Raw genomic sequence first — 19,501 nt, forward strand, 5'->3', positions numbered from 1 at the left:
AGGTCAGCCATCTCTCCACTTCCACTGACACCAGCCTTTCCAAAACAGTTGATCTGGGAGAAGGGCCCTAGGCAGTCTTCCTGCAGACACAGTTGTGAACAAGCAAGGGCTTCGCTTGTGCCAGTTCCAGAAGGCAGGCCAACCCCAAAGGTCTCTTCAGAGGATCCTTTGCCAGAACATACTCCTCCATCACCAAGAGGGAGAGGTCAGCACCTCTGATACAGACAGAGCAATAAACATTTTATAATGTACAATAAAAGATTAAAGGCATATCCTGTGTCCTTGTAACGTCTGAATTCAGTAATGTTTCATCTTTGCCTGCTTCAAGCGCAACAAGAAATAGAACAGGGCAATTTTCCCTGTATTTCCCAGGGACTACGGGTGAACTGTTTTCTCATCGTCTGGGTACAGAGAACCAGCATGGTTCACCAGAGTTCATTGTGGCTGTGGGATGAGGGGAGAAAAAAAACCTCGTGTGACATAAATAGCACTACAGCCATACCTACTAGCAGGGTTCTTCAGACATCCCTGTTATCTCCTAAGAAAGAAATGTCATTTGGAATCCATAACCCTATAAAAGGAGGTTTAGGACAGATGGTACAGCATGTGCAAAACGATAAGGGAGATGCTCTCTCATAATCCTAGAACAGACAGCCAAGCAAGCAGCCCTCTAAAGCCTGCTCGTGAGGAAATTCAGTCTGGTAATTTGGCAGATTTGGGGGGTGGAAGGTTGTGTGCCTGTTTTTAAAGACAGTTGTCCCTAGGAATTCAGACCATATCTTTTTTTTTTTTTTTTTTTTATAGTAACAGTTGTTGTTCCCTGGTTACAGGTATAAACCACTTATTTTTCTAACAAAGATGTGCTTACTCCTTGTTCGTTGGAAAAGGAGAATTAAAATTTAAAGCATCGGTGTTCGCTCAGAGTTAAGTATTTGTACCATAATGTGGCAGAAGCTAAAAGGGTTATCATTATGTTTCATAAATGCAGGCTTTAAAGGTAAGGTGATAATGCTATTAGCGAGAGGAGACAAATGTAGGCTGGCAGAAACTCAACCCATCAGAGAAGGACTCCAAGCTATCAATTCCAAGTGATTCTCTTAAAGGAAATGTTTTAAACTATGAATTAAAGTAATGTGGTAAGTCCACACTTCAGGAAAAGGTGTTTCCCACTATAGGAAAGGAAAAATACTTAAGATCCTATTTTCTGAGACTCAGACATCAAAGCTTTACCTGCTGTTTCAGTATGAACTCCTTCTGTAACCCATGAGTGTTACACACCGATAAGGCTCTGGGCTTGAGTGACTTCAAGCATAAGCCAGCCAACCTCATTCTCATCAGCAGCGGCCGAAAGATACTCCTTTATGGGAGTTAGAGGTCTTTTACTGCCAATAGAGGGAAGAGATGGGGGGGGAATACAAGAAAAAAAACACGCCAGCAGTGAGAAAAGTCACCTTGGGCCACAGAAGAGTTCACCCTAAAGACCACTCATGGCTCCCTACATGTTTTTGCCTGACTGCTGATTGTGACTGGTTATTGGAAGCAGGGATTAGGAAAGGGAGGTTTCCATGAATACTAAAAAGAAGCAAGTGGGGGTGGGTTGGCGTGACAGGGATCCCAGAGAGCCCTGCAAGAACGGATTTCCCATTGAACTCGAACTGGAGGCAAGCAGCCCTCCGGCCGGCTCTGCTGCACCCCGGGGTGCTAATCCCATCCCTTCCCAAGAACCAACCACGCAGGGACATGGGCACACGAGGAGCAAGGAGCTGAAAACAGAGCCCTTTGCCAACACATGCTTTGCATGTTTGAAGTTAAGCACCACTTGCCTTCATCCTTCCAAGCACTGTAATATTATGCCTACAAGTAGGATTTAGCCAATATATTCCTCCCCCACGAGTTTGGGAAAAGTGAACCGCAGGAGGCGGTGTGGAGCAAACAATCCTGCACAGCGCGTCCGCCAGCTCACAACACGGAGCCTTGCGCTTCTCACACCTCCCTCTGCACGGCGAGAAGCAGCACAAGCTCTGTTCTCCGTCTCCTCCGAGGAAAATGAGAACATTAGGCATTTTATTCACTGACAGCTCAATAGCATCGGAGGAGGAAACACCTACACGGCACAAAGTGTTAGTATAATCTCAGCTGGTAATGATTTTCTGGAGGAGATGTAAATGGAGAGGAACAGGCTGCTAATGCCAGTATTTGCCGAAGACATTAGAGGTTACGTCACTCAGAAGTGTATGTCACAGCTCCACATCCATTTCGCTGATAAAAATATGGCAATTCATTGACTGAGTAGTCAGACTTCACTTCCAGCAAGGATAAAGATTATACCGTATGTTATACCAAATGCAATTTCCCCAGATTTGTAGAAAAGCTCCCTAACTACAAGTACTGAGCTGCTCCAGGCTGCCCTGGAAGCTGGAGCCTAACACAGGCTAACTGACCAAATTCAATCAGCTTTTGTTAAAAAGCAGTGTGATCAACATGTTGTTATGCTAAAATATCTTCCGTTCCCTCCACAAATCTGGTGCGTATTCAACTGTCTGATGACCTTATAGATTAAAATGATTATGCTCCTACTTGTTAGTGCTCCCAGCCCACAAGTCTCGGGGAAAGTGAGCTCGATTCCCTTTCGGCTCATGCATCAGCATCAATTTTGTTTAACTAAGTTCCAAATGAAGAACCTTTATTATTAGTGACAGAGCCAGGAAAGACACAGCTTGAATTTTAGATCCCAGATGGAGTCAGCAAAGTTGGCAGCCAGGAAAGCCATCTTTTTGCTTGCAATCTGAACACATTGGGTATGGAGTCATTGAGTGGCAATAATGGCGCAGCCCCACGATGCCATTTGACACTTTGCAGCACATTGCTGTCCTTATTAACTGACAAGAAAAACCTCACTCGGTGCCACCAACTGCTAAATATAGCCTATTTATGCCATCCAGACCTGTTTTGCAGAGGATGCAGCCAGCATAGTACTAGACATACTCTTAAACCAAACGTAAACTGCGTTCAGCTTCCACTATTGTTTCATGTTTCAGGACATAATTTCTTCCTACTTATTTACAATTACCTTACAGCACAAAAGGAGGGAAAGGTTAGCTAGCTGTGGAGAGGACAGCTGAAAAAAAACATAAAGTAGTTTAATATTAGATTCATCATTTTCTAGCTGCTGTTGTTATAGTGCAATACGTTGATGCGTGCTATTATTTTTTTAATTGTAAGACATTTCATCACAGTGCTTACACGCTGCTTGCACAAAACAGTCTCCTCCAGACTCACGTTGCTGGATTCTACTACAGCAAAAATCATAAACAGCCCCTGGCTGTACTCCAGTTGCAAACATGTTCTTCCATGAACAAGTAATATGCAATCTCTCTCCCTTTACAGTATCTCTGCAGTTCAGCATGTATGAATCTCAGTTGCAGTGTCAAAGAATTAAATCAGTCACAAAGATGCCCAGAAGCCTAAAGCCTTTACACGGTGCAGAGCCGCTCCGTGGCAGCGTTCATTCACACGGAGTTCACAGACCACAAAACAGGCATGCAGGAGGAGGTGCCTGCTTCTGCCTGCGGTCCTCGGGCACAGGGAGGCTGACCGTAGGCAGAGCACACACACAGACACCGTCACCCTCCTGTCCTGACAGGGTGCTGCCTGTTCAGACCCATTTCATTTTCTCAGCATGGCCGAACTGGCAACAGAATGCTTGCTTTGAGAGAAAACTGATATAAGATTGACTGCTGTGCATCACTTCATAGTAATCTCGGAGATACATAAAACCAAGACAGCTAGCATGGACCCCTGAAGGCCTCACGGGAGCACTTCAGCACGCACAGCAGAGGTAGAGCATTGTCAGTGCTCTTCCCACTCCATTTTGTCGCTGCTGATCACCAGCGACCATCGATCACCAGTCGAGGCAGACCAGCACCGTCCCAGCAGCCTGTGACAGCAGCAGCAAAGTCACTTACAGGCTACACTGGCATCAAGAACCTGTTACTAGCTGGAGAAGATCAGTTATTGACACAAAGCCCTAATGCTGGCCATGGGACATGCACCACGTATGCCCGTACAACCCACCAGAACCAAGACACCCCCTGCCCCATGCAACATGAATTATGCATGAAAATACAGCAATTACTTCATTAATGGGTGCAGCATTACCTACGAGTTAGTGTAGTCAGGCAGTAGCAGGCTCTGTTCCAAGCTCCACTGCTTATCCTTTGGACAAATTATTTCGATCCTCCGTGCCTCAGTCACTGCACATCTAGGTCAGTGACAAACTTCGGCTGCTTTTAAAGCCACCTCCTCCTGCCCCAGTCCGGAGTGGAAAGGTGCTACAGAATGGCAAAATAAAACACATGAGGCTCAACATTGAAAAATATTAGTACTGTACCCAAATTTTATTTCTTTAAATTCATGTTAGCCAAAAGTGTCACAAAAGATTCAGATCGGTAAAATAAATATAGTAGCACTTCCTCCATGGACAATCTGTTTTCTGAAATTTACCCATAAACCTTCTTATGCTTAAACGGCTCACAAAGCCCATGCAGACCCTGTCAGCACACCTGGGAAGAGCATTTTGCAGATGATTGACCTCTGCTTTACAAATCCTCCAAATATTTTGGCATTTCCACACTCTGTTAGGGAAGGCGATGGAGGCAGCAGAGACCAGCAGTTGCTGTCAGTGTAGCTTAACAAATGAATGTGAGGTCACATTGTCCTGGGTACCCCAAAAAGCAGGGAAGTGAAAGGGAAGAGCTGCACAGGAGAGGAACCCTTACAGAAAGGCTACTAAAAGAGGAAGGGGATGAGTGAGAAGTTGCAGCTAGCTTGAATTCCCACTAAAGCCATGAGATTTCCCGCTGCCCATCCCTTCTGAAGGCCAAGAGTCAGTCTGCACAAAAAACAGGTTGGGAGCTTAGGACAGAGATTAGCCTGGGTCTTGGGTTTCCCTTTCTGCTACTCACTGAGATTTTCTCCTCAGAATATTAACCAACTCCTTTCCTTCCTGCTACTCGCAGTGCCTTTACTGCTGGTACTCTCCGGCAGTGTGTTTCTGACACATCTCGTAGGGATTAAAGGAAACAAGACAGGAAAAGATACGCCGAAGCAAGACTGGTCCAGTATAACAACACAACAAAAGAGAAAAGGAATACCACATCTAACAACTGCACAGTGTTTATAAACTGGAGTGCAAAGCTCATGAAACATTTTTACATGAAGTAACAAACGAAACAAGGAAAATTAATGACAGGCAGCAAACTCTTCGGGGATGGAAAGAACAACAGAACAAGACGAGACATAACCAAACCAGGGAAATCAACAGCTGCTCCCCAGTTTACTGTAAAATGAAACATAACTTTGTCTGTGCCAAGGGGAAGGAACAGCATCCACAAGCTGTTTGTATGATTTAAAACCTTAATGTTATTCAAAGGTAGCCCAACAATCACTGTAGGAGATTTAATGCCAAGGCTTAGGACCAAGCTTTAAAGAAAAGCTTTTCCCACTTCAAAGCATATTTTCCAGTTTCCATCACTGAGATATTACACCCTCACATCCAATATGCAGTCTCCAGTTGTTTGTTACCTACTCTGTAAGATTATTTTTATTTCAAAGGAAAATACTGGTGCTAAACATAATAAAAGTTAACTATACAAAACAGATCACATCAAATTGCATTTCAAAAGCCGCTCTAAATGTTTATAGAACATAGAAACTTCCATCGGGTTTATTTAAAACAGATCATGAAACAACTTATCAAAATACAAACCGCTCAAACCCAGAAAAATTGAGAACAACTCTAAGCATGGAATAAGAACCAGCACAGTCCCTCAGCAGCAAAATGAGACAGAAGGAAAGGCAGTAACAGGGCTATGCTGGAAGTGGCCAGGAATGTTCTGGAAATGGTGGTGTTTGGCCAAGTTCTTGCTCACCTGCTGCGTAAGACCGTACTTTTGAGTGGTTTTCTTGGCGCACCTTGGGTAATTTCTGTGAAAATAAGTTTACTTAGTTAAAACAAATAGTTAAAGCAAACACAACACAGAAGCACGTTTAGGCTGGAACAGCACCTTCTCCGAAAATGCCTTCCCCATTCCCCAGGGCTTGCAGCTGGTATCTAATTTTCTTGTTATGAGGTTCTGAAAGGGAAACCACATTTTAAGAACGCACCTTGGTAAGTAACAACATGAAAGTTTAAAAATGCTCGGTCAGGAACGCTGCCTCGTGCTCTGTTACATTCTTTGCACAGCTCTCTCCCCCTGGCTGAGCAGAGAAGGCTGAAGGCTCCACTACCCAGCAGTTTAAACAAAAGGCTTATTTTCAACAAAGTGCTGCACATACATAACAAGTACGCTCATTTGCTACATCTAAGTACATTCTGAAATAACAGGACAAAACCCCACAAGACTTCAAACAATCTTACAGGAGCAACGTTAAAAAAACGAGTCACATTTCAATGAATTTGGTTATCTCCCGTCCTCAGACCAAAGCTTTTCCACATCATCAGATGCTGCTTTGCCCCTGCTGCATTTTGAAAAAAGCCAACTCTATCTTGTATTTATCTCGTTTTTGTGCAGAGGCATCAGCGTAAGTCAGGAAATATCATTTATAAACTGCAGACCCATCCGAGGGAGTACGAGCAACCAGAGGGGCCTCTCCTATGAAAATACTGACAAAACAGTTGGCTTGCAGAAGGAGCACCTGTCTGGCACAGGGCGGTCACATCCCCAATGCAGAGCACTTCATTTCTGCAGCAGCTGCTCAGCAAGAGCAGCTGGTGACCAAGGAGGTCTCAAACCAGCAAAGCAATTTGTTCATGCCAACAGCTGGGGAGAGATATCTGCATTACACTCAGGGTATCTGTTCATTGTGAGGTTCAGAACCAAGTCCTGACAGGATCATACAGGCTCATACATCCCTAGAGGTCTTTATAAGTCAGGGTTATGTGGATCACAGGGCACCAAACTTTTACACTTTAATGGGTACTACAAGTCTTTGGCTTAAATCATTTCCAGGAGTGCTTGCTACTTCTGGCAACTGCTGCAGTTTTTACTTTTTGTGGCAGAGATTTAGAATTTAATATTCATTAAAATGAACTGAAAACACCTCAAAAGACTAATGGATAAAAGTGTGCCGCTGGACAATGTTTGTAAGAGGAAATGAAGTGTCTGCTCTTCCTATGGGCACTCACACCTTCACGGTGAGGTCTGACAGGCGCTGCCACATTTTGTCAAGGGTCCAGTACTCCAAGCTGGCAGCCTTATTCATCAGAACATGTAATTCATTTACAGCATCTGCAGTTCATCAAAGCAAGCCATTAGTGAGAGAAAAAAACATCCCACAAGAGACTGGATATAGCAGCCTGATTCTTATTGCTGCTCCTGGTCTTCAAAGCCATTTTTTACATCCTACAACCAGCACTCTGAGCCCAAGGATTTAGAAGAGGACACCCACTTTCAGGAAAATCTGAGCAACACCTCCCCAGATTCCAGAAGCAGTATTTACAGATGACAGTGGGTCAAACATAAGTGGTTTTCCAAGACTGAGTGCCTCTCTGCCGTCATGACCTATTGCAACAATCCATTTACAGGTATATATAATCCAAGGGTAGCACAATATCGCCACCTACAACCACTGAATGTTTTGATAGTACTGCTCTTGCATTCAGAACAAGCCCCCTGTTCAAAACAGCAGCTCTGAAATTCTTGCATAGTGAATCCTTGGCAAGAAATGGTTCAAGAGAATGCAAGAGTCCTTGAACCATTCACAAAATATGGAACAATCAGTAGCACCAACGCTGCAGTAGTGTTTGCTCTTCTGCTCCCTCAGAACAGGTTCTACAGCAGTGAAAGGTAAATTCCTTGGAATGCTGCCCTTGCTAAAGTCCGTCCTTGAAATGTGCTCTCAGTACAGAACAGCCTGTGTCCTTGTCCAGTTGAGATTCGAAGGTTTTTCCATCCTGCCACTGCAGTCATGTGAGTGATGTAAATCACTTTTCTGCGTAACACTTCTTCCTTTCCAGGGAACAAAATGTTTCTTGAGCAAATTCAGGTCTCCTTCATAAACCAGAGTATCAGCTTTTCTTTGCCCGAAGGAACAACTTCTTGTCAAAAAGATACTTCTAGAGAAGATTTCTGAAATGTTCTTGAAATCCATCTTTTCTGGCTGCATTGTTTGGGAAGAAAGGAGGCACTCCAGGACAGCTAACAAAAGGCAGACTCTCACTGCCACATTACACACCAGCTAATGTTGTCAGCAAAAAGCTAATGCATAATGTCTGTGACTAGAAGAAATCCCAACTTTTCACAAATTCTTTGCCTTCCTGCACAGAAGTTGCCCTTGATTCCCCCTTCTGAGTCACCATCAAATTGGGTCATGGGAGCAGGGGGCTCTGTGTGCTGCTGTCAGGGGTGCAGCCTCTGCCCCTGCACCTGTGGCTGCCGAGACTGCTGCCACGTTGGTCAGTGCTGGAGAACAGCAGGGAGAAGAACTGGTCACATTGCTTTACTTCTGCCGAAGTGTAGGGACAATAAAAGATGCACATAAAACTTGAACCTGTTTCTATGCCACCCAAGAGTTCCCAGGAGCTGAGAAATCCTCAAACAGTCTATTAATCAAGCTGTAACTGTAATTCCTCCTTCATGACTGAAGAGCCCAAGTCCTATACCTTCCCTGCACGCTTTTTCATTCAAGCCAAATGAGTTTTGGCAGGTAAGAACTATTTCAAAGATTAATGTTTTTTCCTCAGCTAGCTCAGTACCAGTCAATAGACCAGACTGTTTCAAGGCAGAGCCTCCTAGCAGAGTGTTTATTTGTATTTCACACATTTGTTTCTCCATATGTTCCCTTATACTACTCTCCCCTTCCATCACCTTAAACCTGGGTATCTGCTTTTTAAAGGCATTGATCTCTGTTATTACAGTAAGACCAGATGGTCACAGACATCTGTGGCTCTCTATAAAATATTTCTTCCTCTTCTCCCTTTGACTCAAGAGGGACACAAGAAAAATATTATCAGGTCTATCCCAGATTGCAAGAAGTCCGATAAAATTGGGAAACATCATAAAACTCCCTCAAACCAGCGCCCAGGGAGAAGTGCTAGCAGAGTCCTGCTAGCAGAAGCATTGAGGGGAGGGCAGTGGCTGGAGGTCAGGTGGAGCTAGCACGGCTTTCCAGGTACCAGGTGCTGCATGACTCTGCTGAGAGTGATCCTGCTCTGAGGGACATGAGAATAGTTGTCTGAGCAGCAGGTGCTGAAAGCACTATCCCATATGCACAATTGCAATGTTAATGACCTGTGAAAGCTTTCTCCTGAAGTACAGATGTTTGGGTGGAAAACGAGAGAAGGCTATGTTTAGAGATGGAAATGCTTTTTCTGTTAGTTTGTCCTTCCCCCGCCCTTTTAAAAATAGGCCCATCCAGTTATATACATCGCTGAGGACAAGACTAAACAGCGGAGTGCTGGCATTCAGCGCCAACGACACAGTTATAAAAGAAGGAGCCTCATTACTTCTGCAGACTGATACAGCCCGAGACGAATTGCTGAGGAGGATCTCATCAAGAGGGATATGATTCTATTTACTGTTGAATAAAGGGCAATAATGAAGTGTGAATACTAACAAACGGTCAGCTGGCAGGAATCTTTTGTGGTCAATCAGTTTCAGCCGCTCGTTTCCATGCAGATGTTCAAATCGCGTCTCATTTCTACATCTGCTACGACGCAGCCTCAGCAGCATTTAGATTCCTATGGGAAGCTGAAAATAAATTTATCCATTCAGGCTGAATATCCTCTGGAAACTAGAATGAGAGGAAGAACAACCAGAACCATGGGTTAGCACAACTCTTGGCACACAATCACCCAATACAGATATAAGAAAGTGGTATTTACAGAGAATCCACAAGTGCAAGAGACCATGGAGATAAGTGAAAAGATAAAACCCCTGCCATAGCCAGCCTGTAATCCACCCAGACAACATATGAACAAGAAGCACGAGACAGAATAAAAGGAAGTGCAAAGAGATTATGTAGAGGAAGGGACAGCAATATAAACCTACCATGATATAAATGCCAGGAGACTTGCAATACGAAACAGAGCTAAAGATTTGTGGCAGCCTTATACCATGATTTGAGTCACTTGAACAGTTGCCACTTCTCAAAGGGAATTCCTTGGCTGGCTCTGAAACCTGTTAGTTTTCCTTTAGGAATGTATCAGGATCGTTCTGCATCAATACATAATCAATACACCTACAATACACAAAATATTGCTGCAGATCTGGGTGCAAAGAAGCACCATACAGGGTCAAAGTCAGCCCACTGAGACATTTTTTCTCTGACAACTGGGAAAGCCCACACTGTGTCAGGCTGAATTCCAAGCTTGCAGCTACTTGGAATACAAGAGTTTTGCACTAATAAGAAAACAAAATTGTGTGCGTCGCAGACAATGTTCTTCCCCAGCAAAATAGGTCTCTATTTCACTCACCAGCCTTGTTCATTTGGAGCTTCTGCCTGATTTTTTCTGACTCAGAACATACGCCTTGCATTTTTAATTTGAAAGGAAGAGAAAACAGGCCGTTTTAGCTTTCCTTGCTTAGTTCCCTCTGCATTACTTATGCTGTATTCATACACTGGAAAGCAGCCCCGTGGCTATGCAGCTGTTCGTGCAGCCCAGATAAGTGCAGGCTCCATGCAATGAACCACAAAACTGTCAGCTTCTTCTAACTCTCAAGAAATGACAGTTATTGCACCCATGAACAGTTGAAAGCAGCACAGTGGGAGGCCATCTATGGAAGCTACCAGAACACTCTTTGCCCTTCAGAACACCCCAGCTCTACCAACCTCCCCTTCCAATTCTGCTCTTCAGCAGACATCCTTCCGTGCTGGCTCCTTACAGGCGCCTTCCTTTAAGCCTCTGCTGTTGAGAGCTTTTGGAAGACACCACTGAGAGGGACGAAGCGTAGAAGCCATCAGCAGTGCCACCGGCCTGTTTTGGTGGCCGATTTGCCACAGCACGGCCCCCACGTAACGTTTCCCAGATACCACAAACTGGAGCTCGCGTGAGCCGGTCCCAGTCCCTGGAACGAGACTGATGGCTGTGTGGGATCCCTGCACACGGCAGTGCTAGCAAGTGTACTTCTTATTTCCCTCTGAAAAGCGAGTACCCCCAAAACAGAATGTGAATTGAGGAGGCCGGGCCTCCCGCCCCAGTTTGCGTCCTCCCCTGCGCCCTCCTCACCAGCACAGCCTCGCCCCTGTGGTCTGGGGTTACAGAGCTCTGCGTCTGGGCGAGACGGGATGGGTGTGCTTCTTCCATTCAAGCTCCCCTTCTGAAGTGTTTGTCTGTTGTTTGTGTCTTTGGATGCCAATGGATGGCATAAATGTTTGGGCACATCTATCACATCACGTCGCAGAAGACACAGAGGGGCAAAGTGCTTCACGGAACCAGTACAAACGTTAACTTTTGGTGGTGCTGTTTTATGATCACAAAAATAACATTCTTTATTTAAATAAATCCACGAAGATAACATTCTGAGAGCAAAGCAGGGGAGAAAGCATTAGCTGAGGGAAGCAGCAAGCCACCGTCCAGACCACAGACCACAAACCTGCAGCGAGCCCCCCGGAGCAGCAGATTTTCTGTTGTGGCAATGCCATAGCAGGGGCAGTGCGGAGGACGGCGAGGTGCAGCAGGGCCGCAGCAGCCCCGGGGGGGCCCAAAGAAGAGGGGCTCGGAGCCCCGGGGGCAGGGGGAGCCCCGGGGGCAGGGGGCGCCTCCCGCGCCGCGCCCGGCGCCGCTCCGCTGCTGCCACCTGCGGGAGCCGCAGCGGCACTGCCCGGGGCTGCTGCAGCCTCTCCGGTACCAGCCCCGTGTCCTGCCCTCGCGGCACCTTACAGGGTAAAAAACTGGGTACCTCCCCACCATTTCAGCGCACCTTAAGAGAAAACGAAGAGAGAAACAGCAGCACGCGGCCAGCCAAAGTGGTTCAGGGAGCTGCTGGGGCATTTTGCAGAGCGCAAAGGCATTTAGAGGCTGTGAAGAAATTACTTCTCCTCCACCTGGGGCTCAGGAATGACTTTGCCTAGTGTAGTGGGTTTACGTGGCAAGGTTTTGGTAGTGATCTGCACACTTGGGCTCATATGGACATTACTACAAGTAGAAAATAAAAGGAATAGAATCAGAAACATTTTAGTCAGAACTGAAATGTGTGTTTATTTCAATGCTGCCTGATGGCTGTTTAGCATCTGAAGATTCCTGCTCCATATCATCCGTTGGAGAATCTGATTTCCTTGAAAAAACGTTCATTGTTGCTTTGGGAAGTTCTTGGTTTCCTGACCCAGAAGATGGCTTGGGACTTCTCAGCAGCACAGGTGCTGCACTTTCATCAGCTTTGTGCTGGCCACAGGCAAGGTCTGAACAGGGCATGGATTGTCCCACACGATCACCGCAGATGTTGGACACATCTGTGCCTGCAGAGGAAGTCTTTCCCAGGCAATCCACATCCAGGGTTTGCTCGCCTTTAGGCATCAGCCTCCCTGAGGATTCTCTGGGAAAACAGTTACTAGCATCAGTCTGATCATACGCTCTGTGATCATTCATGAATTCAACATCCTCCAAATAATCGTCCTCCAGTGGCTGATCTACATAGTCAGCATCGATCGGGCTAAGATTTAGAAGCTCCTCAATATCAAGGTCAAACAGCATGTCAGTTGCTTGGACTGACAGATGTACATTTGATTTCTCTGTGATCTTTGAGGCTACCTTTGCATCTTCACTGACGACTGATGCCCCAGTGCAGCTGCTGCTCACGTCCTTTTCACTCTCCCCACTTACATTTTGGCTCAGAGTGCTTTTTCTAGTTATGTGCTGCTCGCATTCCAAGCAATCATCTGCCAAGATTTCCTGGATCTCTTCCTCGGTGTAATTGAAAGGAGAATTCCCTTGTTCACTGTCTGACAGTTCCAACAAGGAGTCGTCTGGCTCACTGTCATTAAAACATCTGGCTTTATCTAGAGAAGGGGCTACATCGTCGTATTTTGACTCAGAAGAACTGGCAACTAAGTCAGCATGGCCAGAATCATCTGGGAAGATGATGAGAGGATCCTTGAAAGCAGGCAGAACTTGGGGCGTGGAGCAGCAGTTTCTCTGACGGAGTGCTCCCCATCTCTCAGCCCATCTTCCATCCCCCAAAGAGACTAAACAAACAAAGAGCCTTTTCCAGGTTAGGAAAAACTGAACAACAGAAGAGAAGTTCTGTCACATAACTAACAGGACGTTCAGCAGAGTATTAGTCACTCTAAACGCTCATACAAAATGAGTATTATAATGAAAGATCGTAAGATAAAAGCCTTCCTGTAAAATTCAATAGTTTAAAAATATCTACAAACAAAACGTGTTTTTCTCTTTGAGAGGATTCATGCGAACATGAATCTTTTGACCTGAGAGCCCTGCATTTATCTGACTCTCACCCAGCAGGAGAATCTGGGCTCAGGCACAGTATTTCCTGTCCCCTTTGACCAACAGATTTAAAGGAACACCTTTTGTCTTTCCATTGTTTTGACTATTGCTGCTTTCAAAAAAGGAAGTTACCTACTCCAGGAATAAAAACCAGCAGTTCTGCTGTTTCCTCTTGTCATTCTGTCCAAACAACAAAAATTAGCACTTTTGGAATAACGCTGTAACCTCACAAAAGGAAGAAAAACCCTCGGGAACCTGCCACGTGCACGCAACCTGTACAGGAGCACATGGAGTGATGAGCAGCCCTCGCTAGCTAAGACATGCCTAGTTCTGCAATTGACCTACAAGCGCTTAGGTGCTTCAGAGAGAAACAAAAGGCAAATGAATTAATTGTGGATTGGGTCCTGCAGGGCGTAGCAGCCTGCTAACGTGGTTTCTAACCAGTGAGGACTTGAAGGAGAACCAAACGCCTCACACCTCCAAACGCCTCACACCTCGCTGGAACTCTTTGCATGAAATACGTTTGGAAATGTGAATTGGGCCCTGCAGGCTGTAGCTAACGTGGTTCCTAACGAGCGAGGACTTGAAGGAGAACCAAACGCCTCACACCTCGCTGGAACTCTGCATGAAATACGTCTGGAAATGGTGATGTGCTCGGCTTGGAGCGCACTGGGGCCGGCCCGGCCCTGCCTGAGGGGGCTCCGGCACCGGCACCGAGCCCGTTGTGCCTGGCGGGGAGACCACGGGGAGACCTCAGGGAGCGCGGGGTGGGGGTCGGACCCCGCAGTCCGGGTGCTGCCGGCCCCTGGCCGCCGCCATCTTAGCGGGGCGGCCCCGCCAGGCCCCTGATTGGCCGAGCGCGCCGAGCGGCGGAAGTGACGTCAGGAGGGAGCCGGTGAGCAGCGGGCGAGGCTGATGCAACGCGGGGACGGTCGGTGGGGCCGGGCGGGGGCGCCGGGCGGGCCGCGGGTACCGGGGGGGGGCACCGGGGGGCCGCTAACGCCTCCTCTCCCCGCAGCCGCCGCCATGGAGGCCGCGCCCAGCCCGCAGGAGAAGTACCAGCTCATCACCCGCAACCTGCAGGTACCGGGGCCGGGCCGGGCCTAGCGCGGCGGGGGGGCCCCGGGCGGCCTCAGGCCCTCACCGGGCCCTGTGGGGGACCGGGGGCACGGCGCGGGCTATGGGGGGCTGGGCCCGGCCTGGTGTGCGGCTCCCTGCTCGCCCCCATGCCTGCTGCCGCCGTGTCCGGGCCGCGCAGGACGCTCGTGGGCTCCCCGCAGGAGGTGCTGGGCGAGGACAAGCTGTCGGCCATCCTGAAGGAGCGGGAGGTGAAGATCTACTGGGGCACCGCCACCACGGGCAAGCCGCACGTCGCCTACTTCGTGCCCATGTCCAAGATCGCGGACTTCCTGAAAGCGGGCTGCGAGGTGAGGGGCCGGGGGGGCAGCTCGCACCCGGGGGGGCTTTGTCCCCACGCTGCGGGTCCCTGACCCTGTCTCTGCCCCTCTGCCAGGTGACGATACTCTTCGCTGACCTCCACGCTTACCTGGACAACATGAAGGCCCCCTGGGAGCTGCTGGAGTTGCGCACTCGCTATTACGAGAACGTGATCAAAGCCATGCTGGAGAGCATCGGGGTGCCCCTGGAAAAGCTGAAGTTTGTCCGGGGCACGGACTACCAGCTCAGCAAGTGAGTCCTGGGCGTCCGGTCCTTTCTGGGAGGGAAAGCCTGGCTTAGGGCTCTGCTGTCCCAAAGTTGTCCCAGGTCTTCTCCCAGGCATTATCATTCAGGGAACAGAGCGAAGCTGCCTCCAGGCTTCTCTCGGTGTGGCCAGAGCCCGTGTTCCCGTGAAGCAGCCCTCACAGCCGCCCCCCTCCCTGGTGCTGACAGCGTTGCCCCTTCCCCCAGGGAGTACACGCTGGACGTGTACCGCCTCTCCTCCGTGGTGACGCAGCACGACGCCAAGAAGGCAGGAGCGGAGGTGGTGAAGCAGGTGGAGCACCCCTTGCTGAGCGGGTTGCTCTACCCAGGCTTGCAGGTGCGTGGCAGGGCCCCTGTGCCGGGGAGGTGCTGGGCAAGGCCAGGACCACGGGGATGTGTGAGGCTGCGTGCCTGGCCCTGGGCATTGTTCCTGGGGCCCAGCGGGGCTGGGCAGGGCCTCCAGAAGCTGAGCGAGCCGGGACCTGGTGTCCTGGGGCCAAGCTCAAGGCTCTGCGTGTCTCCCCGCAGGCCCTGGATGAGGAGTACCTCAAGGTTGATGCACAGTTCGGGGGAGTTGATCAGAGGAAGATATTCACCTTTGCAGAGAAGGTCAGGAACGGGGGTGTCGGAGTCCCTTTTGATCCTGGTACGGGGCTCAGAGACTCACAGATCCACTGGGAGAAGCGTCGGTGATGTGACAGCATCACAGGGCTCCCTGCAGCTCCTGCTGCTGCTCTTGTGGTCTGCAGGGCTCTGGGCTGCGACATGGGGCTGCCACGCGTCCCTGGCGGTGGCTGCCAGGGATTTGTGAACCCGTGAGAGCTTGCTGGGTCCCACTGCTGTGCTCAAGGTTGCCTGGAGCCAGGAGCAAATCGGGGCTGTGGGTTAAGGTTGTCCTGCAGCAGAGGATTGTCCGTGACTTGCCTCCTTGCTTCTTCCCAGTACCTCCCTTCCCTGGGCTACGCCAAGCGCATCCACCTGATGAACCCGATGGTTCCCGGCCTGACAGGAAGCAAAATGAGCTCCTCGGAGGAGGTCGGTCCCTGCGTGGTGGCTGGGGTCAGGGGCTCTGCTGGGCACGGGTTCACGGCTGGGGTTGGAGTCTGCACCCCAAGAGGAGGAAAATTCTCCCTTCACTCAGACTGGGGCCTAAGAAAAAGGCGCAGCAGCGCCAGCATGAGTCCTCTCTTGGGCAGGGGGTTGCGAAAAGGGCTGTGGAAATCTCTTCCTCCAGGACTCAAAGATTGACCTCCTGGACCGCAAGGAGGATGTGAAGAAGAAGCTGAAGAAGGCTTTCTGTGAGCCCGGGAACGTGGAGAACAACGGTGTCCTCTCCTTCATCAAGCACGTCCTCTTTCCCCTCAAGTCAGGTGAGGGCTCCCCACGCTGAGGAGCCAGGGCCAGGCTTTCTGGGGGGGGGCAAGAAGAGGGGATGGGAGCGTGCGGCCCCCGAAGCGGGCTTCCCCCTGCACGCCCCCGCCCTGCTGCAGCCCCCTCAGCTCCCGGGCGAAGTGGGGTGGTTCGTCTGGCTGAGCAGGGGGTGAGTCCCGTGGGCTGATCTGAGCCTTAATCTCACAGAGTTTGTGATTCTGCGGGAAGAAAAATGGGGAGGAAACAAAACATACACGGACTACGAGGCCCTGGAGAAGGACTTTGCTGAGCAGGTGAGCGCAGGGAGGAGCTGAACGCCCGCCCTGTCCCTGAGGCTCCCACGAGCTCTGTGGGAGAAAATCCGTGCCAGGGAGAGGTGCTTGCTGTCCCCTCCTGGGATTTGGTGACACTGGGCTCTGCCTGCTGCAGGACTGCCTCAGCCAGGAGCTCTCACACAGGCTTGTCCCCTCTCAGACGCAGTCAGCCCTGCCCTTTGTCACTAGCACCCTTGTCAGGGCTCTCGAGCTAAGGTGTCTCCCAGCACCTTTGAGATGCGTGCGTGTCTGGCTGAGCCCAGGCTCACCCCTAGGCGAGCAGGGTATCCGTCTTTCCAGAAGATGTGCTTTTATCTTGTTCTGGGACCAGACACGTGTCTGCTGAAGCTGAGAGGAGAGATCTCAGCACCTCTCTGGCCTCAGATCAGGGACCTGAACTCTGCTTCTCCCCCTGTGCTGGGGGAGACCATGCAGAGACCCGTCCGTCTGTCGCGATGCAGGTTGTGCATCCCGGAGACCTGAAGAACTCGGTGGAAGTGGCCCTGAACAAACTGCTTGACCCTATCAGAGAGAAATTCAACAGCCCGGAGCTGAAGAAGCTGACCAACGCAGCCTATCCCAACCCGTCCAAAGCCAGTAAGGAGGTGCTGGGGGCAGCGGGGCCCTGGGGGAAATGGGGCTGGGAAGGGGAGAGTCCCTCCAGCGACAGCCCTGGAGAGCCCCAGCAGGGTGAGGAATAGCCAGAGCCGGGGCTGTTGGCCTGCCCCAGAGGTGCCACCGCGCATCTCTGCTGTTGCTTCAGGGGCTGGCAAAGCAGAGGAGGGACAGACAGTGGTGTGTAGACAAGCAGGGAATTCGGGGGTTATTGGGTCCAGCATCCGGGGTCACCGTGTGCTGCCTGGGCTTATGCTGACTGCTGCAACTGTTCCCCTTGCACCGCAGAGCCCGCAGAGAAAGGCACCAAGAACTCGGAGCCAGAGAACGTTGTCCCGTCCCGGCTGGACATCCGCGTCGGCAAAGTGATCAGCGTGGAAAAGGTACGGGCACGCGGGAAGAGGGTGGTAGCCCTCCTGCATGGCAGCGTGGGCACTTGGAGTGCGGGGGGTGGCAAAGGGGGCAGGTCTGCCTTCTTCTTTGCCATCCCAGCCCCCTTCCCTGCGCCTCACCTTGCTTCTGCTTGCTAGCACCCGGATGCCGACAGCCTGTATGTGGAGAAGATCGACGTGGGCGAGCCCGAGCCCCGCACTGTGGTCAGCGGCCTGGTGCAGTTCGTCCCCAAGGAGCAGCTGCAGGACAGGCTGGTGGTGCTGCTCTGCAACCTCAAGCCCCAGAAGATGCGGGGTGTGGAGTCGCAGGGCATGGTGCTGTGCGCCTCCAGGTGAGGGGGGATCAGGGCTGCCCCAAGAGGGGACAGAGCCCAGCGGTGCCGAAGGGCTGTGAGTGCCACCCCAGGGTGACTTTGCTCCCTCTGCAGCGTGGGGGAGCCGCGGCAGGTGGAGCCCCTGGACCCGCCGGCTGGGTGCTGCGCTGGGGAGCGCGTCTATGTGGAGGGCTACGAGGACGGGGAGCCCGATGACGAGCTCAAGCCGAAGAAGAAAGTCTTCGAGAAGCTGCAGGTGAGGAGCTGCGCGTGGGGCTGGGACAGGGCACGAAAGCTCCACGGAGCTGAGCGAGGCGCTGCTGCCCTGCAGGCAGCCCCAACCTGGGTGCCTCAGCCTGCTCTGCTCTGCTCTCCAGGCTGATTTCCGCGTCTCTGAGGACTGCATTGCCCAGTGGAAGCAGAGAGACTTCCTGACCAAGCTGGGGAGCGTCTCGTGTAAAAGCCTGAAGGGGGGGAGCATCAGCTAACCAGCGCCGGAGAGCTCGCACCTCCTGCCTGGCCCCCTGCACCGCCCCAGCCCGGCTCTCCTCCCCGGTCTCCACCATCTCCTCCCCCAGCGCCCCGAGCAGGGGGCTCAGCCCTGCAGGACCTGGGGGGCTCTGGGACTGAATTTGCAGCCTCCCCAACATCGGAACAGCGCGAGGCCTCCTGGGGAGCTGCCCCTGACATCTCCTTTGCCTTGGGCCTGCTCAGCCAGCGGCGGTGCCTCTGCTGTGGGCCAGCTCAGGGGACTGGCGATGGCACCGCAGCCGAGGGACCTGTTCCTTTTGCCCGTGCCATCGGGCTCTTCGCTGGGGCCATCAGCTTTCTCCCAGCTGTGCCAAGGACTGGTCCTGGCTCCAGGACAGCACCTGCGGGTGCTGCAGGGAGGGTCGGAAGGGAAGGCTGCTTGCTCAAACCTGCGTTGCTGCTACCGGGGCTGGGGGCAGCTGCCTGGCAGCCAGGCGGGCCCCCTCCCCTGCTCCGCTCCACGCCGTGCTCGGGGCGAGGGACGGGGCTGCTGCAGGGTGGCAGGAGCCCCGGCCCCACCAGCGGGTCTGCCCTGAGCCCGTGGGAGGCTGTAGGGGCGTGGGCCTTAAACACTGACTCGGGAACCATCTGTCTGTCATAAACCCAAATAAAACGTCGAGCTGACTGCATGCGGGCGTGCCTCTCTCTGCGGGGGGAGATGGCTGAGCAAGCAGCCAGCCCTGCTCCTGCATCCTAGTGCTGGCAGGAGCCAAACGGAGCCCAGGCTCTGCCCACCCCGTGGGGACAGGAGCCAGGAGCCAGCCCTCTCAGGGAATGCAGCGGTGCGGGGCCAGGCACCTGCTGCAGGGGTGAGACCGT

At 51.1% G+C, this 19,501-nt stretch overlaps 1 protein-coding gene across 2 annotated transcripts; it reads left to right on the forward strand.

Annotated features, from left to right (window-relative positions):
* The first annotated feature begins 14,296 nt into the window (after positions 1-14,296).
* Positions 14,297-19,311, forward strand: YARS1 (tyrosyl-tRNA synthetase 1). 2 transcript variants are annotated; one of them, XM_035562191.2, is made up of 14 exons: positions 14,297-14,375; positions 14,463-14,527; positions 14,725-14,871; positions 14,958-15,133; positions 15,353-15,482; positions 15,674-15,754; positions 16,088-16,180; positions 16,380-16,515; positions 16,724-16,809; positions 17,292-17,427; positions 17,734-17,828; positions 17,976-18,169; positions 18,266-18,407; positions 18,529-19,311. In XM_035562191.2, the coding sequence occupies exons 1-14, from the start codon at positions 14,360-14,362 to the stop codon at positions 18,637-18,639; spliced, it is 1,608 nt and encodes a 535-aa protein (XP_035418084.1). In that variant the 5' UTR covers positions 14,297-14,359; the 3' UTR covers positions 18,640-19,311. The 2 variants fall into 2 exon arrangements, with proteins under 2 accessions (XP_035418084.1, XP_050571135.1); XM_050715178.1 differs by having other exon boundaries at positions 14,311-14,339.
* Positions 19,312-19,501: the final 190 nt, after the last annotated feature.

This window comes from Cygnus atratus, chromosome 23 (genome assembly GCF_013377495.2).
Source record: "Cygnus atratus isolate AKBS03 ecotype Queensland, Australia chromosome 23, CAtr_DNAZoo_HiC_assembly, whole genome shotgun sequence".
NCBI lineage: Eukaryota > Metazoa > Chordata > Aves > Anseriformes > Anatidae > Cygnus > Cygnus atratus.

Coding starts and splice junctions, on each gene's coding strand:
- YARS1 (XM_035562191.2), top strand. Junction 15,483..15,673: donor TGCTCTACCCAGGCTTGCAG/GTGCGTGGCAGG, acceptor GTCTCCCCGCAG/GCCCTGGATGAGGAGTACCT. Junction 16,810..17,291: donor AGAAGGACTTTGCTGAGCAG/GTGAGCGCAGGG, acceptor GTCGCGATGCAG/GTTGTGCATCCCGGAGACCT.